At 59.5% G+C, this 18,610-nt stretch overlaps 1 protein-coding gene across 3 annotated transcripts; it reads right to left on the bottom strand.

Moving 5' to 3' along the window:
• Window positions 1-56: 56 nt before the first annotated feature.
• MED25 (mediator complex subunit 25) lies at window positions 57-15,753 on the bottom strand. Of its 3 annotated transcripts, none has more exons than XM_075538060.1 (18): window positions 15,540-15,753; window positions 15,403-15,448; window positions 14,940-15,064; window positions 10,884-10,982; window positions 10,426-10,546; window positions 9,918-10,080; window positions 9,700-9,830; window positions 9,440-9,527; window positions 9,149-9,342; window positions 8,767-8,895; window positions 8,280-8,365; window positions 8,140-8,197; window positions 7,912-8,019; window positions 5,011-5,202; window positions 4,423-4,494; window positions 4,093-4,311; window positions 3,685-3,865; window positions 57-1,668 (listed from the first exon to the last, which is right to left on the bottom strand). In XM_075538060.1, the coding sequence occupies exons 1-18, from the start codon at window positions 15,671-15,673 to the stop codon at window positions 1,553-1,555; spliced, it is 2,262 nt and encodes a 753-aa protein (XP_075394175.1). In that variant the 5' UTR covers window positions 15,674-15,753; the 3' UTR covers window positions 57-1,552. The 3 variants fall into 3 exon arrangements, with proteins under 3 accessions (XP_075394175.1, XP_075394173.1, XP_075394176.1); XM_075538058.1 differs by having other exon boundaries at window positions 57-1,797; XM_075538061.1 differs by lacking the exon at window positions 57-1,668 and adding an exon at window positions 3,217-3,348.
• Window positions 15,754-18,610: the final 2,857 nt, after the last annotated feature.

The following is an 18,610-nucleotide window of genomic DNA, read 5'->3' on the forward strand; positions in this document are numbered from 1 at the left end:
CGGGTCACATCAATGAGCGAACGAGCCAGGTATAAGAAAAGCCAAGGGCCAGAGAGATCATCAAATTGCATCTTTACTGAACCGTGGGGGACGCAGGGGCAGGTCCGAGTGAGTGTTGGGGAGGGCGGGTCCTCGGTGACAAGTCAAGCTTGAAAAAATACACGTTGAAAAATAGAAGAATTTCGATACGAAAAGCTTTTTTTTTTCTCTCTCTCTTGCACATGATAATGCATTTTTGTTCCTTGGATTTGAGGCTGGGGGTGGGGGGTGTGAAGTGGGTGGCGTGGGCTGGCTTGTCCTCCAAGGTGGATGTCACCAAGCCCACAGGTGACTAGGGAGCTCCACCCTGAGATGAACCCTTGACCCGGGGCGTCACGTTGGATTCAATCCAGTCTTCACGGGACACAGCAGTTGGCCGGCGCAGGGTGCACTTCCGTGCCTGGGTATTGGGACCATGCCATGGCCCTGTCACAGGATGGTTGGTCAACTGTTGGCCATTGTCACATTGAGGGGCCATACCCTAGTGCACCGCTTGTTCTAGACCCCGATGTAGGGCCTGAGTTCCCGTGCTCACTCGGAATGCTCCGAGGTTGGTTCGTTCGCATCAAGTCTGATAGCACTGGGCCTTGGGAGGTTGTCAGTCTTGGAGCTCACAATGTGGGTGAAATTCTGGACCCACCCCCCACCGCCACCACCCCTTTCGGCAAAAAGAGGGAGCTAGGGTTCACTTGTGTCTCCGCCGGGGCGGAGCAAATGCCATCGTACATTCAGGTAGCTGTGGGGGCAGGGGGTGTCCTTGGCGAAGAAACAGCCGGGGTTCAGGAAGGGCACCCCCTCGAACAGAAGTCTGAGGGACCCTCTCGGGGAAGCCAGGCGAGGCTCTGTCCTTGTGTGCCGTGACTCCGAGGCCCTTCCTTTCCACAGTTCCGGTTCCTTCCACAACATCGCAGGTGGACCAAACGGGGTTCTTTCAACAGTTCTGGGTTCTTCCCCACTGGGGTGGGGTCGACCCAGGGCATCTACTTCACCAGTTCCGGTTGCTTCCACACCACACGGTGGGTGGCCGGGCCCACCTAAGCCCAACCTCAAGGGCAGGTGGGCGGCCTGAGTCCAGCGGCCTGTGGCACTTGCAGGTAGGTGTGTCGGCGGTGGCCACGACCTGCTCGAGGACAATGACCGACTCTGGCACCCTGGCCTCGGACCCAGGTGTCTCACGCAGCCACGAGGACACAGGTGGGCCACCGGGTGAGCCTGGTTGGATGACGGCCTCCGAGGCCACTTACCCCGGGTCTGGGCCTTGGCGTCGCCCCGCGGGGTCACGGGGTCCGTGGTTCATGTGGACACTCGCCGGTGAAGCAAGCTGATGGGGGTGGTCACAGGCCGTGGGCAGCAGCCGTCGAGTGGGGGGCCCCGACACCCCTTACCAAGCATCTCAGCTGCACGAGAAGTGGACGCCTGTCCGTCCGTGGGTGTGGGTCCGTCCAGCTCCCAGGTGAGCCCCCACCACCGGGGGGTGTGGGTGCGGCTCATCCCACGAGCGCCGGGGCGCCCCCTACTGGCACTTGAGGGCCTCCTTGAGCTCGCTGAGGATGGCGTCGCGCGTCTGCTCCGTGTACTGGTCGTAGCTCTTGCTGTGCTTGGACTTATAGTGGCGCTTCAGGTTGTACTCTTTCAACACAGACACGATTTTTTTGCATATTAGACACGTGGGCATGCTCTTCACCTCCACAAAGAAATAGGCTCGCTCCCATTTCTCTCGGAACACGCGGCCCTCGCCTTCTCGCTTTCGTTTTGCCGCTTTGTGATAGAGACATGGTTACAAGAGAGGTTTCACTTTTCTCGGAAGGGTCACGCTGCGGGGTGGGGGGCGGCACCCCACAGCGCGAGCCCCCATGACACCTGGCAATGGGCCCTCTGCCTCACGGTGGGGGGTGGGGCGAGAGGGAATGGTGGGGGACTGTGGCGAACCAGAGTGTGCAGGCCCCAAGGGGGCGGCGGCCCAGGGCCAGCTGGGGACTGCGTAGCGGCCGAGTCCATGGCTCGTTTTGGTGTGTGCAGTCACCCAGGGTTTGTTGGGGGTGGGGGGGACAAAATGCCACGTCCACTACCACATGAGAAGCCAAACAAAACTCAGCTGTCGCCCGGCCCCCAGGGGAGCCTCACCTTTCAAGTCCGGGCCCCTGGGCTCTGCCAGATGCGGGTGGTCCGGGTGCGGACCACACACCCGGCAGTGCCCGTCTCGAGTCTGCCAACAACTACCTGGCTGCTCTTCTGCCCAGCCCAATAGATGTCTGTACCCAACCAGCCCCTGGCCATCTTCCGGGGTCTCGACCCCCTGGCTCCCTGGTCTCACCCAGACCCACACTTGCCCCACCTGCCTTGGGGACCTTCTGGCCCACCTTCTCCAAAGCCCTGGGAGGTCAGTCTCATTTAACTCGGGGCTTCGACTACCACACACACATCCACACCCACCTGCCCCTTGTGGAGGAAGGGGTTTCAGAGGTCATGGAAAAATGTTCTTTTCCCATATTTTCTGAAGCCCCTCCTGCCAAGTCGTGGGCCCTCGGTGTGGCCTTGGACTGCTTGCACTCCCACGGAGGTCTGGCCATCCACCATCACCCCCAGCCCCTTCCCACCCGCCTCGGCCTCTGCTTTTGTGCTCAGGGTCCTGCTCTGGCTTTACCCTCTCCTCAGGACCTCCGCCCTAGCCCCTCCAGGCCTCCTGCTGGGTTGACACCCAGAGGTGACTTTGGCCCTCCTGCTTACAGTCTCCCCAGGACAAGCTACTCAAAAGAAAGCTGCAGCCCCTCAAGGCCTCCCCTCCCCCACCCCCGCTCCAGCCACCCACCCCGTCCAACACCTGCACTCCTGACACCCACACTTGTCTGGCTGGGTTCAGTACCTGACTCACCAGCTGCTCTGGCCTGGCCTCACGTCTCCTACTTCTTTCCGGGTTGGCTAAGTGGTGGCCGCCTCCTCCAGGGAGTCTGCCCAGACCAGCGCCCCGGCAGGGTGGTGTGCCTCTCCTGGCTCCACTCGCCCCTCCGAGAGCACCTGGGGCACTCCGCGTCCTCCCTGCCTGCCCCCTGCCCTGCACCAGCCTGCCTGACCTGGCACGCGGTCCATGGAGGCGAGGACAGGGCAGGGGTGCATGTGTCTCCCCCCTTGTCTCCTCCTGCCCAGTCCTAGGGGACGTCAGTGACGGGAGTCGGGGCGTGTGTTAAAAGGAACTTTATTGGGTGTTGGGGGTTCAGATGAGGTCCATGAGGATGTCGTCCTCCATGACGCTGGGCTGCAGGCCCGCCTGGGGGACCGGGCCCCGGGGACCCCCGCTGAGCAGCATCTGACCTGGGGGGCAGTGGGGAAGGGACTGCATCTCCCAGCATGCTCACCTCCCTCCTCTGGAAACTGGGACACTTCCGGGGCCCGTCAGAGGCACCTGCTGACTCCAACTGGCCACACTCCCTGGTGCCCAGGAGCCTTGGGGCTCCTCTCCCACTGGGGCACACTTGGGGGGCGTCATGGTAAACGCTCTTGCCCCTTTAGGACTTTAGCCCCCTGGGCTCTCAGAGCCCCCAAAGTTGGCCACAGGGACCCCTTGTTCTCAGGTCAGACTTCCCCTCCCAGGAGCCCTTGGGGCTTGGTGCTCCTACCCACACCACCCCCAGCCCAGGGCCCTCTTACCTGGCAGGGAAGCTCTTGGGGGCAGCTGCGTGGGCCAGGACTGGGTGGGAGGTGGGTGCAGAAGTGGGGGTCCCAGCTGGGGCTGTCCCAGGCCCTGGTGTGGGGGGGGCAGCAGGGTGGGAGCCCCTGGTGGCTGCAGGTGATGCAGGGAGGCCTGGGGTGGGGGCACCCCGCTCTGGGGCTGGAGGAACATAGAGCACTCAGTGGCCCTGGGGGAGGTCACCTGCCACCACCCAGCCCGAGGTCGCCACCCAGTTTGGAGGGTTCCCTCCTCAGAGGCCAGTTCCCACATGAGCTATTGTAATACGAGCCCAAGGGGCTGCACACCCAAGCCCACTTTCCAGCTGAAAGGGCCACCTGGGTCAGGGACGCCAGGGGGGTCCAACCTGCCCACCCCGCAAAGCTCACCGGTGGAGGGTTCAGGAGGAGGCTCCGCAGCTGGGGGTTGGCCCCAGGGTTCTGGGCACGAAGAATTGGGCCCGGTGGGGGTGGGCCAGGGGCCGCTCCTGGGGGGCCTTGGGGGGCCCCTGTGGGACCTTGGGCAGCACCTTGGGGCTGGGGCTGCCCTGTTGGCCCAGAGGCCCCTACGGCACCCTGCGGCTGGGGCTGAGGTGGGCGGAGCTGGAGCTGAAGGGAAGAGAGGGGTGAGGGGAGGGGACAGTGTCGCGTGTGTCCTGGCCTTGAGATCACCCTCCCTGAGACTACCCTCCCAGCCCGGCACCCCTGTCCTGGGCTCACCAGATTCTGCCCAGGCCTTGCCTGCTCCTCCAGCATGGGGCCCAGCCCTGTGGGGGCCTGCTGTCCCCCCATCTGTGCAAGAGGAAGAGAGCAGGTCAGCGACTAGAAGGCTCTGGAGCTGACAGGGGAAGGCTTAAGGCTGGGGGTGGGGGTGGGAGGGCTCATGAGGGAGGGAGGGAGGGGTGAGGAAATGAGGAGCTGATACCAAGGGCTCCAGTAGAAAGCAAATGCTTTGAAAATGATGATGGCAACAAGTGTACAAATGTGCTTGACACGATGGATGGATGGATGGATGGATGGATTGATTGTGGTAAGAGCTGTGTGAGTCCCCAATAAAATGATGGAAAGAATAAAAAGTTTAAAAACAAGGCTGGGGTGGGGGGAGGCCTGGGGCCAACACGAGGGCAGACACACCCAGATGACTGACGCCCTCTGACGACCAGCCACCCACAGGGGACGGGGCTGCAGGCAGCAGGGCAGAGTAGGAGAAGGGGCAGAGCCTGGAGGACCGCCTGGAGGTTCTGAGCCTAAGCTCTGGGCCCGTGTCTTCTGGGGCCTGCTCAGCCCGCGGGGCGCTGGCTCACTTACCCCGCGCTGCTGCTGCTCCAGCTTCTGCTGCTGGACCTGCTTGTGGTTGGTGATGACCTGCCGGATGCCATTGACGAAGCCGCTCTGGTCGTAGGGGATGAGGCCCATGAAGATCTTCTTCTTGGACGAGTACAGCAGCATCAGCACGCGCACCTCGCAGGGGGCTGTGTGGGGAAAGTGCACGCAGCCGGCCTGCAGGGGAGGGGCGCATCAGCCAGCCAGCCAGCCACCCCACCCCACTCCCCGCTTTAGAAGAAGGTTCTAGAAGTCCCAAGGACCAAGGATGGGGTGAGGGTTCCATCCCAAAATGTGGAGTGACAGGGTCAGAACGGGGGTGAGGGAAGAGCTTCTGCCCTGCCTGATAAGGCAATGAACAAAGTGATGAACGAACGACCCTGAGAACTGACTGGGTAAAAGCTCTTAAGCTTGAAGCCGGGTCCCGGCTGAGAAACCTGACCGATTACAAAGCTCCTTGACCCCCTGCAGAGGCAGCCCCCACCCCGCCCCCCTGGAAAGCACCCTTGACAAACTACAAGTGTTCCCTGAACCTTGTCCCTCCTCAATTCTGAAGGGGGACCCACTTCGTTTCTTTTCAAGGAGTTTCAACAAAACTGTGGCTTAACTCGTCTGCGCTGTGGCTGTGAGAGGGAGAGAGAGAACAGGCTCGGCTTATCTCTGGATCCTAACAGACCACCCGGGCTTGGAGCTTGCCAGTTCCCCCCAGACGCTGAACTTCACACCGAGGAGAACGGAGCTGAGGGGCTGAAGGGCAGTTAGGTGCTCAAAGGGCCTGGGCAGAGCTGGGATTCTGCCCACTGCCAAGCGGGCGAGCAGAAAGGGAAAGTGTGCTGAGCTGAACCCCAGCTCTTTGACTCAGCAGCCCTCAAACCTACGTTACTGGCCCCTCCTCATGGGCCCCCACCCTCAAAGGGCAGTGCAGGGTTCACAGCCTAAGTGAGGGGTTCAGACATGGGGCCCAGTCCCCAGTAAAACCCAAGGGAGCTGTGTGTGTGTGTGTGTGTGTGTGTGTGTGTGTGTGTGTGTGTGTGTGTGTGTGGTGGAGGGGTTGGGGGCAGCTGAGGGTCCTAGGGCTGTATGCCTGGGTGTGTGTGTGCGTGTGTGTGGTGGAGGGGTCGGGGGCAGCTGAGGATCCTAGGGCTGTATGCCTGGGTGTGTGTGTGCGTGTGTGTGGTGGAGGGGTCGGGGGCAGCTGAGGGTCCTAGGGCTGTATGCCTGGGTGTGTGTGTGCGTGTGTGTGGTGGAGGGGTCGGGGGCAGCTGAGGGTCCTAGGGCTGTATGCCTGGGTGTGTGTGTGCGTGTGTGTGGTGGAGGGGTCGGGGGCAGCTGAGGGTCCTAGGGCTGTATGCCTGGGTGTGGGGAAGCCTTACAAACTCCCACCGACACTTTCTTTTAGGGCTCAGGAGGGTCTCTTCTGCAAAGGGCCCAGCCAGCCACGAGGTGCTCAGCGCTGGGCCTTTCCCGTGAACCCCAGCAGAACCGTGTCTACCAAGGGCTGCTGGGCCCCTCTGCCTGTGGGCTGTCCCCTGCTCTGGCAAGGATTCTCATTGTCATCAAAGTTAGGGCCTGGCTTTCACATGACAAGCAGCACTCTGACGGCTCCCGGGGTGGGATGGCCAGGAAGGCAAGGGAAATGACTGGCGGGAGGATAGCTACGCCTTAACCCCTGTGAAGACAGACGGACGGGCAGAGGGCAGTCGGGCAAATTCGATGGAGGCAGGGGGAGAGCTGGGAGGTGGGCAAAAGCGAAAGGCAGTGGGCAGGGACAGCGAGCGTCCAGCAGACGTGTGAAGACACCCAGAGGCTGGGTGGGCATGGAGGGCACCCCTGGGCACACAGGTTGGCAAAGGTTGTGTTCCCAGGGCATCTTCCTCTGCTGCAAACACAGCCATGGGTGGGGGAGGGGGGCACAGTGGGGGACAGGGTCAGGTCCACTTCTTAGATGTAACCAGAGGCCTCCAGAGAATGTGTCACCAGGCCTGGCGGCTTAGGCTGCAGTCTGCAGTGACACCAAGGTCAAGTGGCCCAGCACAGCCCACCACTGGTGAGCAGCCCCTAAGGTCTAACTAGTGGTCTCTCCCCCGCACCCCCTACAAGAAGAGTGGGGACAATGGAAGCGGTGTGGTGGAGAGAATAAGGCAGATGTGCTGATCCAGGAGCTCTTAACGGCCACCTGCACATCTGAGACCAGAAGACCTAGATGGTGCCCGGCTACAGCTACCAGCCAACTGCTCAGAAAAGAACTCTGGTACACGTGGGAGAGACGTGTGGAACAAAACCCACAGTCGGGAACAAAGCGCCGGCGTATGGATGAGTGAGAGACTCGGGCTGGGGAACCCCAGGGTCTACAACCTTGGTCACCCTTCAGAGCTGGAGCTGAACTCCACGCCCCATGGGCTCAATTTTCAGCGAAACCAGAGCCACTGAGTGATTCCAACTCACAGGGACCCTCTGGGACAGGGAGATCTGAGCCTCTCCTGGCCCGGCCTCATCTTCCCCCTCAGAGGGGCTGGCGGGTTTGAATTGCTGACCCTGTGGGCAGCAGCTCAACATGTGTAGCTCACCATGCCACTGGCGCCTTAGACGGGTCTATGAGGGGAATAGTCAAACTGGGGGGAGGTCCGCAGACCTGGGGCTAAGCTACCGTCAGGTCCCCTGGGGGAGAGGGAGGGATGGCAACCGGAAGCCCAGAGAGGAGGAGGGATGGGTCAAGGTCCCCAGTGGGGACGGTAATCAGTGAGATAAAGGCTAAATGCAGGAGTTGTTGAAGGGGACTATGGTCCCACACAAAGAAAAAGGGGGCCATGGCCGAGAAGGGGAGGCAGGGCCGGGCACAGGCTGAGGTGGACAGAGTGGCCGGACTGGTCCTGGCCCCAGACTTACAAAGCCGTTGCCCATGATTCGGTAGAGGCCTTTGAGGGACTCCAGGTCCTTGTTGGTGAAGTGGAACTGGACCATCCTCGAGTTCCGGAACAAAGGGCCCAGGGTGGTCTGGGGGAGACACAGGCACCGGTCGCTGTGTCAGTGTGCGTGCACTGGGGTGGGGGAGGTGAGGGAGGGGGCGAGAGCAGGGTGAGCTGGGACGGGCGGGCAGTGCCCTCACCCACTCACCAGCAGTTGCTGAGGGATGAGCTGCATGATCAGCTTCTGTGGCCACTGCTCCGTCTTCCTGGGGGCGAGGTCGGGAGAGGGTCAGCAGGCAGCCCACCCAGGCCCCAACCCCATCCCACCCTGCCCTTGTCATCACTCACAAGTTCTCTCCGTGGTTCACGTAGACCTGGCAGGGCAGGGAGCGGGTCAGCTTCGTGTTGGCGTCCACAGAGGCGGGCTTGGGCTTCTGAGGGGCAAGAGGGTTGTCGCAGTGACCCGGGGTCCAGACCACTGACTGTCTGACCGTATCCTGGATGCTCCAAACCCTGGGAAATTGCTAGGGAACAGGGTTCCTCCCCAGACACTCAGTTCCACAACCCTTGGGCCCCCAACCCCAACCTGGACCCCTTCATCCTGGGCTTCTCTGAGGTCTGCACCTGAGATCCAGTTCATACCACCCTCCCCACTCCAGAACTGGGAAGCATGATGATGTTGGCTGTTGGCTCCTGGGACCAAGAGTCTCAACCCTCCGGCTGCCCTGGCCCCATCCCACCTGCTTCCTCATCCCTCCCCCAGCCCCGCACCCTGAGAGCCCTGCCCCTGCCCCTCCCTACCACCGCGCCCATGTGATTCCTACAGCCTACTCACCTCCTGCCACTCAAGCACCCCGCTCCAGGCCAGAAGCTTATTGGTCACAGACTGCTGCCCACCCAGTGCTGGGGCCCCCAGCTGGGCCGGGGAGGGACCATTCACACCTCCTGGGGCCACAGAACCGGCCTGCCAGAGGGGAGGAAAGAGGACAATGTGAAGGTGGGGGTCAGACCAGTGCTCCCCCACCCCCTGTCCCCAGAACACAGCCTCACTGCCCATGAGGCTAGAACTACTAATCCCAGCATGCCTTGGGCTCCTCAGGCCATCCGGACCCTTGGAACCACAGACCCAGGATTTCATCTCCAGGGGGCCCTCTAGGCCCCAGGCCACACCCTGTCTCAGAAGGGGCAGAGGGCAAAGCAGGGGTGGTCCCACCTACCATGGATGGTGCCCCAGGCTGCGCAGTGGGGGCCAGACCCGAGCCAGGAGCCACATTGGAGACCAAGCTGGGTTGGGACACCGGAGGTGGCTTGGGGGCACCAGGGGGCCCTGGGGGCATCTGGGGGGGCTGAGCCTGGCTGAAGGGGGGGCCCACGCCTGGTGCAGCTTGCTGGAGAGGGTTGATGGGGGAGACTAGGAGAGAGAGTGGAAGCAGGTGTGAGCAGACGGCCAGGAATGAGCCCTGCTGGGCCCCCACCCTCAGCACCCCCTCCCCTGCCTCAGGACTCACAGCGCGGGCCCAGTCCCGCCTTCTGGCTCTTGGCAGCTTCTACGGCATTCTGGGCAGCCACCTGCGCTGCACTCAGGTTCCCAGGGACCTGGGGGGACACGGTGGGTTGGGGAGGACCATGCAGCATCCCCCCCCAAAGCCAAGGCCGAGTAACCTGGTGCCTGTATGTCAAGAGCCCACGACCCCACCCTCTCAGGTCCCAAGGGAGACTCTCCCCACCTCAGCATCCCCCAGGAACCCCCAGAAGCTCTTCTTCCTACCTGGTACTGCGGGGGTACGGGCGGCAGAGGCTGCTGGGGGGCTGCTGAGAGTGCAGCGGCAGAGGTGGGGGCCGGAGGCAGTGGGCCGGGCTGCTTAGGCTGGAGTGGGCCTGGAGCTGCACCACCCCCAACTAAGAGCCAGAAGAAGGAGAGATGCAGGTCAGAGGGCACCTGAGAGCATCCCCGCCTGCTCCCCAGACAGGGTGAGGCCTCCTCACCTGGCAACACCAGCCCCCGCACCAGCACCATGTGCCGAGGGTCCTGGCTCACGTCCGTCAGGGGCTGCAGGGGCTCCAGCAGAGTCGGGGGTGCTGCCTTCTCGAACAGCAGCCGCAGGGCGGGCAGCTTCCGGGGAGACACGATGGAGAAGTAGATGCCCCGCTGTAGGACGGGGCGGGTGGGGAGCAGCCTTCAGGACAGGCCTCCTCAGGGCAGCGAAGGCCAGCCTCCTGAGCCCCAAGACAGCAGCTCCCAGAAGGCCCCTAGGGCAGGGCAGCTGCTGCCCTGGAAGACTGGGAGCAGGACTCCTCACAAGCCTGAGGCAGTCCTGCGAGACCTTACCCACCCCCTTCAGACCCAGGAATGGGGCCCCACCCCTCAAAGCCAGGTGTTCCCGCCCCCCAGCGTCCTTCCCAGACCCTGGGATCAAGGCCCCCAGCATCCTCTTGCCTCAGACCCAGGAGCCCATCCCCGGTCACGCCCCAATGCAACTGTGCAGGGCCTCACCTCGCCAATCTTCTGCACCAGGTTCTCGGTGGTATAGCCCGAGTACACCGTGCTCTCCACGGCGGGCAGCAGGTAGGGCGGCGAGTTGCAGATGAGGAGGCAGACACGGTGTGTCTGACCACTGCTGGGGACAAGCAGAGCCTTGGAGGAGCAGGGATGGGGGTGGGGTGGGGTGGGAACGGGACCACAGCCCCAGCACCGGGGTTAGGGTTGGGACCCCCACCTGTAATGTCTGAGGTGGGGCCACACCCACACATTACAACAGAAAAGACTGCAGCTCAGAGAGGGTAACACTGGCCCTAAGTTGGCCAGCTGCCTGGGGGAAACCCCAACGCTGGCAAGACCTCCACCAGCTCACAGCCTGGGGACAGAGCCTGGCCGGACTCCAGGGCTGGGGCTCACAGGCCATGCATGGGGCGCTTCAGGAGGGGGTGGGGAGGGGACATGGGCTCACTCACATCTGCTCCCGCATCTTCTTGAAGTCATCGAACAGCTGCAGGGCGGTGCTGAGGCCCTCGGCAATGAGGCTGCAGCTCTCGCCGCCGCCGCCCATGAACCTGCGGGGACCACCACTCAGCCCTTGGGCCCTCACAGCAACACAGGCTCCTGGGAGGGGCTGATCCCTGGCGGCCCCCCACCCGGCGCCCACCTGAGGGTCTCGGGATCATGGGGACCCGGCTGAGGGCTCTGCCCTGTCCCCAGTGCTGGCCCAGGGTGCGAGGACGGGAACTGTCCTCTTAACTCAGAAGCCCTGGTGGTGTAGTGGCTCATGTGCTGGGCAGCCAACCGCAAGGTGAGCAGTTGAAAACTACCAGCTGCTCCTCGGGAAATACAAGGCTCCCTACTCCTGTAAAGAGGAGGAGCCTCGGAACCCCAGAGGGGCAGTTCTACTCTGTGCTTGAAAGCAATGAGTTTGGTTTTTGGTTTTTATCCCCGATGGCTGTGAGGGCCCCAACCTGAACTGCACTGGTAGACAGGAGACTGGTGCATGCTTGGCGGGTTACTTTAATTCATTCACACGCACACCGCAATTATTTTGTCACCATGCCTGGCTGCAGCCCCCACCACAAGGGCAGAAGTAGCTATTACCAGATGACTGCAAGAAAGCGTGTGGAAAACCCTCCTCCCCCATCTTCCCAGTCCACTGTTCCAGCACCTCCTCCCCCCACGTGCCTGAAAGCTGCGGTCACAGAGGAAACAAATTCAGAGCCGAGCTGCCAATATCCAACCACACCTGTCCCCTGCAGCTTTCTGAAAACCAAACCACCCTTCAGCCCCATCTCATGACGGGCACACATCCACCTGGAGCCCTGGGCTCCTGAGCCCCAGCGCACACCAGCACCTTAAATAGCTCCACAGGGAGCTCAGGGGAAAGTGGGTTTCTGTTCGTGGGGCGGGAGGCGCTCAGGAAAGGCGGGCGAGGGTGCTGCCCAACGGGAAGGTTAGTAATGGACCCGCAGACACGGGACTGGTGGCTGTTCTCAATGACAATGACAGAAAGGGTCGCGTACGAGGCTGCCTTCCAGGCCCACCCTGACACCTGCCTGCCTTCCTGCTGGGAAAAACGGTGCCAATATTTCCACGGGCCTTCGGATCATTTGAGCCATTTCACTTAATCTCCCTCATCCCATCCCCTCAAGCACCCCTGCCTCAACTTTGACATATGATGAGGGTCCACACCCCCACCCACCACCACCCCACCCCAAGGCCCCAGCAGGCCCTAGTCAAAATGACATCAGGGCACCCTGCCTGCTAGACATGCTCACCGGGACTCTCACCACCTACAAGGATGCCCAGGGAATGCTCAGGGCTCAGGGCAGTGCTGGGCACAGCCGGGGCCCAGGGCACATAGACAACAAACAGGCCAACGCAAGAAAGACTGGCTAGCAGTCACACCACGTGGCGCTCGGAACCCCCAAACTCAACCAGCTGCAAGCTGTTCTGTGGACTCAACACAGCAGAGCCCTTGAAATCAACTCAAAGGTGGTGAGTTCGTTAACTTTGTCTTTTTCTTTCTTTTCTTGTAAGGGCCCTGATGACACAAGATCAGTGGTTCGAACCCACCAGCTGCTCCATAAGAGAAAGCTGAGCTCCCTGCTCCCATAAAAATTTATAGTCTCAGAAATCCAAAACGGAAGTTCCTAGTCTGTAGTGCGTTATTTAAAAAGTGAGTATCAACTTGATGGCAGTGAGTTCTTGTTGGGTTTCTTGTTGTTTTTTAAACCACTAAGCAACTCCAGTGGCACAGGTCAGAAGTTCAAATCCACCAGGAACTTCTCTGGTGCAAGAGGCGGCTTTCTGCTCCCATACAAATGTACAGTCTCAGAAGCACACAAGGCCAGTTCTAGTCTGTCCTACAGTGTCACTGTGAGTCCGAATCGACCGGACAGCAGTGGGTGAGTGGTGTGGCCTGTCCTAAATCAGAGTCCCAAGCTATGGGAGCGCCCCATAGTGGTCACATGTTGGGCTGCTAATCACCAGGTCAGCAGTTCAAAGCCACCAGCGGCTCTGCAGGAGAAAGACAGGGTTTCCCATAACGGTCCCTCGGTAACCCACATGGGTAGTTAGTTCCACGCTGTCCTACAGGGTCGGTCGCCGAGTCAGAATCAACTCGAAGCCAGTGAAGTTTTGAGTACCTGTGGGAGACCCTGGACTCCACCACGTGAAGATGAGACAGGTTGGTGTTCCAAGCCGGGGAGGGGGGCAGGGGCTTACACACGAGGCCCTACCAAGACTGCAGTACTGAGAACCTTCCCCGAAGGCCTGCTCCACACCCCAGGGACATGAGACAGTGCGCGGCAGGGCGGCGAGGAGGATACAACAGCAGCAGCTGTGGGAGGAGACGGGCGGGCGGGTGGGTGGGAGGAGGCCCCTCTCTCGGTACGCTGGCGTCAGAATCGATCTTCTCAAAGCCAGCACAGTCCAAAAATCTCACTGTGCTCTTTGTCCCTCAAGAAGAGCCGCCTGAGCGTCTGGAAGGATGGATGCCTTTTTACCGCCCGCCAAGAGTGGGAGAGGGGCCATGCAAAGAAGGAACTTGGGGTCCACCATGAGGATCTGGAGGCTTGCTAGTAATTCAAATAAGGGGCAGGGATGGCTTGTAGGGTGCGACTATGCAAATAAGGAGAGTGGAGCCCTGCTAGCTCAGGAGAGCAGTTTGCCACCCCCCTAGACTTGCAATGAGCCATCTCAGAGGGGAATCGGCTGGAAAACCTCACTACAATGAAGTCTGAGAGGAAGTGGAATGCACCCTCTGGACCTGGAATCCGAACCTCTTACACCTAGGAGACAGAGGCCGGGAACAGTGGATATAGCAAGAGACAGGCAGCAAGGGGAGGAGTTGAGAAACAGCAGCAGCAGAGCCAAGAGACACAGCACAGTGAGCTTCCTGGCCCATGGAGCAAGAGAGCTGAGTGTCCCCGGTCAGGCAGCAGGGTGCCTCTGGGTTCTTATTGGGGGGGATTAAGAGCTTTGTTAACACATGTCCAAGCAGGCTACAGACCAACCCAAAATGTTGAGGGAGAGGCCTGCCTATGGGCACAAGAGGGGAGTTTTTCAGAGAGAAGCACTGTAGCTGGAGTATTTCAGATCCCAAGTTGTAAAACGTTACTTCACTAACAGCCCCCCCCCCCCATCGTGACTCTGTTTGGACTGTGAGTTCTGTACCGCCATCTCAACAGAGAAGCAGAGGGTTGTGGAAGGAAGATGAAGGTCAGAAGTGGCCCCTGAAAAAAGCCTGTGAAGTGGGGACGTAGGTCTAACCTTGACCTGCTAGAAATTGGCTGAAGCTAAGGATTTCCTCCCCTTCCCGGTGATGTTAGAAATCAGATGCCATTTTCACAGAGTGTGCAAGAATCTTCATTTTTCTGGTCTCCTCTGTAAGAGAACTTCCTTCAGCATAATATGGAGGGAGCTGGCTCCATGAGACTTTACGGGACAAAGACCAACGGGGCCCTTCAGTGAGGACTCAGTGCATTGGGAGCACTCTGCAGGGACTTTACAAAGCTGTTTCATTTGCTAAAACCAGTATGGATCTCAGCCTGCATTCAGGCGTTTAGAACGCGTTCCTCTGGTACTGTTAGCTGCCATTGCGTCTGGCCCACAACCCCTGGTGACGCATTTGTTACGTAGGGCTGCCAACCTTTCAGTTAGCAGCCAGTACTTCACCACAGGGCCACCAGAGTGCCTGCACCTTGGTGGGGAGGGGGGGGACGGGAGCGGGGCAGTCTAAAGAGGGCAAGCCAAACACAGGTGGAGTCTGGGGCGGACTGATGCCCAGGTCTCTGGGCCAGATCTGGGGAAGTGTCCCCTACTCCCAAAACGGATGTCACACGGAAGCGTCACACTGGTCCCTGGCTTAGGGACCCAGAAGCACACAAGCTCTCAGCTAGCTACTCGCGGCGGGCTGGGGGTGAGTCCCGCAGCTCAACACACGCGCACCCCCCACACACAGGGCCACTCTTGCCTCACGGGGTCCCCACCAGGCTCTGGCGGGGGTGGGGGGGCACACTCACTTGATGCCATCCAGCCAGGTGACAAACTCATAGGCGCTGCTGGTGGGAGCGTGACACTGCACGTAGGACTCGGGCGCGCAGTCCACCGTGTTGAACACGACGAGGCTGTACTGGGTCCCCCCATACTGAGAAGGCAGAGACAAGCGCACTCGATCCGGGGCACCCCCAACCTCGGGGCCACGGCGGCCACGCCCCGGGGCTCCTCCTCCCTCGGAACCGGCAGTGCCAGTGCCCTCCTCCATCAGACCCTGGAGTCTGGCCCCCACCCCGCTTCGGCATCAGGCCAGGGTCCAGTACCCCCCACCCCCCACCACGCACGCACCCCTTCCCCTCGGACCCCAAACACGTATCCTCCCTCCCTCGGACCCAGGAATCCCGGTCGCCTCCTCCCTCAGACGAGGTCCCGGGTCCCTCCCTCAGACTCAGGTCAGTCTCCTCAGCCCCCCGGGGTCCCGAGACTCACGTCTCCCCCGAAGTCCGTCTCGGCCGGAGGACCCCCATTAAAGTACCTGTGGGGGCAGAGGGAAAGGCCGGTCAGGCGGGCGGCGGCGGCGGCGGAGGAGGAGGAAGGCCGAGCCCGACGGCGGGGCCCGCACTCACTCGATGGCCGGGAGCAGGTAGTGCTTGCGGAGCCCCTCGAAGTAGGGCCCCAAGTTGGCCGTGCCCTCGATCACAAACACCACGTCGGCCACCAGGCCCCCGGCGCGGGCCGGTCCCTCCGACCCGGGGACCATGCCCCGAGCGGCCGCCGCCACCGCCACGGCCGCCACGGCCGCTCCAGCCGCCGCCGACGTCGCCGCCGCGGCGAGAAACCCGGAAGTGCGCCTGCGCGACGCGAGATGACGTATTGCCCGGCCGACGCCCCCGCCGCCATGTTTGTGCGGGGCAGCCGGGCCCGCAGCGCCCCCTCGCGCGCCTGGCGTCTCCCCTCGGCAGAGGACCCTCGGGATCGGGGCGCGGGGCCCCTCGGGGGCCTGAAGCGGGGCGTTGGGCTCTTGGCTGGACTGTGCAGGGCGACGCTTCCGTAGTGGCGCTACCGGCAGCCATCTTTGAGCGGGGCCCTGTTATTTCCGGAGCTGCCCGGAAGCGGACGGGCAGGGGATTTGGTTGGTATGCCGCACGTGAACTGCCCTTGTTTTCCAAGAGGATTAGGTTGCCGTCCTGTCCTTTGGGCGCTGGGGGGAAAGGGCCAATCACGGCGCCCGACTTCCGGTTGCTAGGCAACCCCGTAACGTGGCCGTGGCTTGGAAGAGGGAGCAGCTGTCGTCTACCTCCCCACCCCCCCATAAAAGACGAATTCCAGCTCCTAGGGAGGTCGCTAGGCAACGCTTAATCACTGTTTTCTGGAAGAGGGCCCAGAAAGGGGCTGAGAACATAAATACATTCCAGGTGGCATCCAAATGTAAATATAACAAATGAAATCATCAAAACAGCTGGATCCAAACAAAACCGAAGTGCACTGTATACGCCAACCCACCGGAAAAGAGTTTCTTGGTAGGCAAAACCAGAACTCTTTAAACTATTGACCAATCTGCCCGCGAAAGGCTCAAAAAAAAAAACGAAATTGAAAAATAGACCCGTAAAGTCGGAAAGTATTTGGCGGAAATTTAGTACACACCCCAAATCTTATGAATTGCTGGGCATTTGTAGAACTAGTGATAACAATCTTTTTGGAAACGTGAGATCGTTTCTGAGCAGGCTTTGAAGAGAGAAATGACAGAGGGCCAGTGATCATAGGAATATTCATTTTCACTAATTCACAAGTGCTCGCTAGCGGTGGCGAGGTCACCTTGTATGGTTTTTCTGGGAACAGAAATGGAAACAACAATGCAGCCCGTTGGGGGCAGGAGGGTTTGCCCCAGTTAAGTCGCCTGCGTTGATAACTTGATCATCAAAGGTGCAGTCCCTTTTAGCCCCGAAGCACAGCATGGCGCCTCACTGACTTTGTCCAACTTTTATTATTCTTTGATTTTTCTCCAGGAGAGTCTTTGAAATAAAACCGGAGTACACTGTCTTAACGTCAAAGCAGCAGAAGTTTCTGGAAGGACCTAGACAGTCTAAGGGAGACATCCAAATTCACAGAGTGAAAATGGCCGCTCTGCTGAACAATGAGGAAGAAAATTTGTTTGTTTTTGCACCATGGGAGTTGGAACTGAACGTTAGAAAATCACAATGGACTGAAAGATCCAAAGGTTTCTGGGATATCCAAAGCAAGGATTTAGGGGGAAGGGATTGACTAGCGGTTTTGAAAGGCAGGAAGATGAGGGACAAAGGTGGCTGTCTCCACCAAATGCCTAAACTAAACCAAATTAGCTGGCCAGGCCACAATAAAGGAGCTGGGCAGAAATCAAGCATACAGTAGACACCTATGGGAACAACCCAAAGCTGGGGATGTTCAGACCAAGGTCACCTAGATATAGGTAAAGGTCAACCTGGGCACATACAGTTGGCACTTTCGACATCACGTGACAGGTGCGACTGAATTCAACCACTAAGAATGCCCAGTACCCTCAACCCCGCCCCCTCAAGTGGGCTAGGAGGGAATAAAGAGCAGAGACAACGGCAGTCACTCGCTGGTTCCATGCACTTGTTCTGAGACTTCTTCCACCTGTTTTTTCACATTCCCCCTGAGTGACCGTCTTCAGCCTCGAACTCTTGCGTGGTCCCCGAGGCAACCTTGCATGCGTTCCAGAGATAGCGTGTACTGTCCGAGAATGTAATTCCCTAAACTTCCCTTTCCCTCACAGAAGTTACTTGGACTTTTAAAAAAGGGCTTCTTCTGCCAGGTGGATTCTTTCAGCATGGAGAAAGTAGCAAGAACTGAGGAAATGCATCCCGGACACCTGATATTCTGAACTGTTGAATCCAGAGTTGATGAGCTGAAATGTTAACCATTCCGCTGCCCATTACAGACAACACATACAAATGCACCTAATTCACAAGGAAACATTCATTAAAAAGCAAAAGCAGTGCATGAGCAGGGGAGGGGAGTCATCTATGTGGGATCGTGTGATTGGCTACCAGCGGTTAACTGCAAGCACATACAACAGCGGTTCTCAACCTGTGGGTTGACTCCTTTAGGGGTCGAATGACCCTTTCACAGGGGTTGCCTAAGACCACCATTGGAAAACACATATTTCCGATGGTCTTAGCAACCCAAACACCGCTCCTCTCTCCATAGTCTCCAGGCGGGTCCACCCACGTGCAGATCCGCCCACCTACAAGTACCCTGAGTGAAGACTGTTACCCAGGCTACACCATGCTTCAAGGCAAAATGTCATTGATTTGTCATTAGAAATAATTATCTCACAATATATAGTGACATTATTTTTGTGATTAATCACTATGCCTTAACGATGTTCAACAATGAAAATACATCCTGCCTATCAGATATTTATATGATGATTCATAACAGTAGCAACAGGACTGATGAAGTAGCAACGAAAATAATTTTATGGTTGGGGGTCACCACCACATGAGGAACTGTATGAAAAGGTCTGGACATGGGGAAGGTTGAGAACCATGGATAGACTGGCTTTGGTTGGTTACAGGCTGGCGACAGGGCGATGGCAGTTTCTTGAGTGGCCATTGGCACCTACTAGCTCCTCTCCAGTAGAATGAGGCAGTCCGATTCCATGGAGACTGACAGCCTGGGAGCTCTTCTGCTCTAT

This window comes from Tenrec ecaudatus, chromosome 18, assembly GCF_050624435.1.
Source record: "Tenrec ecaudatus isolate mTenEca1 chromosome 18, mTenEca1.hap1, whole genome shotgun sequence".
In the NCBI taxonomy this organism is placed as follows: domain Eukaryota; kingdom Metazoa; phylum Chordata; class Mammalia; order Afrosoricida; family Tenrecidae; genus Tenrec; species Tenrec ecaudatus.

Bases quoted from the DNA above. Each gene is read 5' to 3' on its own strand.
- MED25 (XM_075538058.1), bottom strand. From the start codon at position 15,673: ATGGTCCCCGGGTCGGAGGGACCGGCCCGCGCCGGGGGCCTGGTGGCC. The intron at 8,198-8,279 runs GTGAGTGATGAC...CCTCGCCCCCAG, and splicing joins GTGAACCACGGAGAGAACTT to GAAGACGGAGCAGTGGCCAC. The intron at 4,312-4,422 runs GTGAGCCCAGGA...TCTTCCCTTCAG, and splicing joins CAAGGCCTGGGCAGAATCTG to CTCCAGCTCCGCCCACCTCA.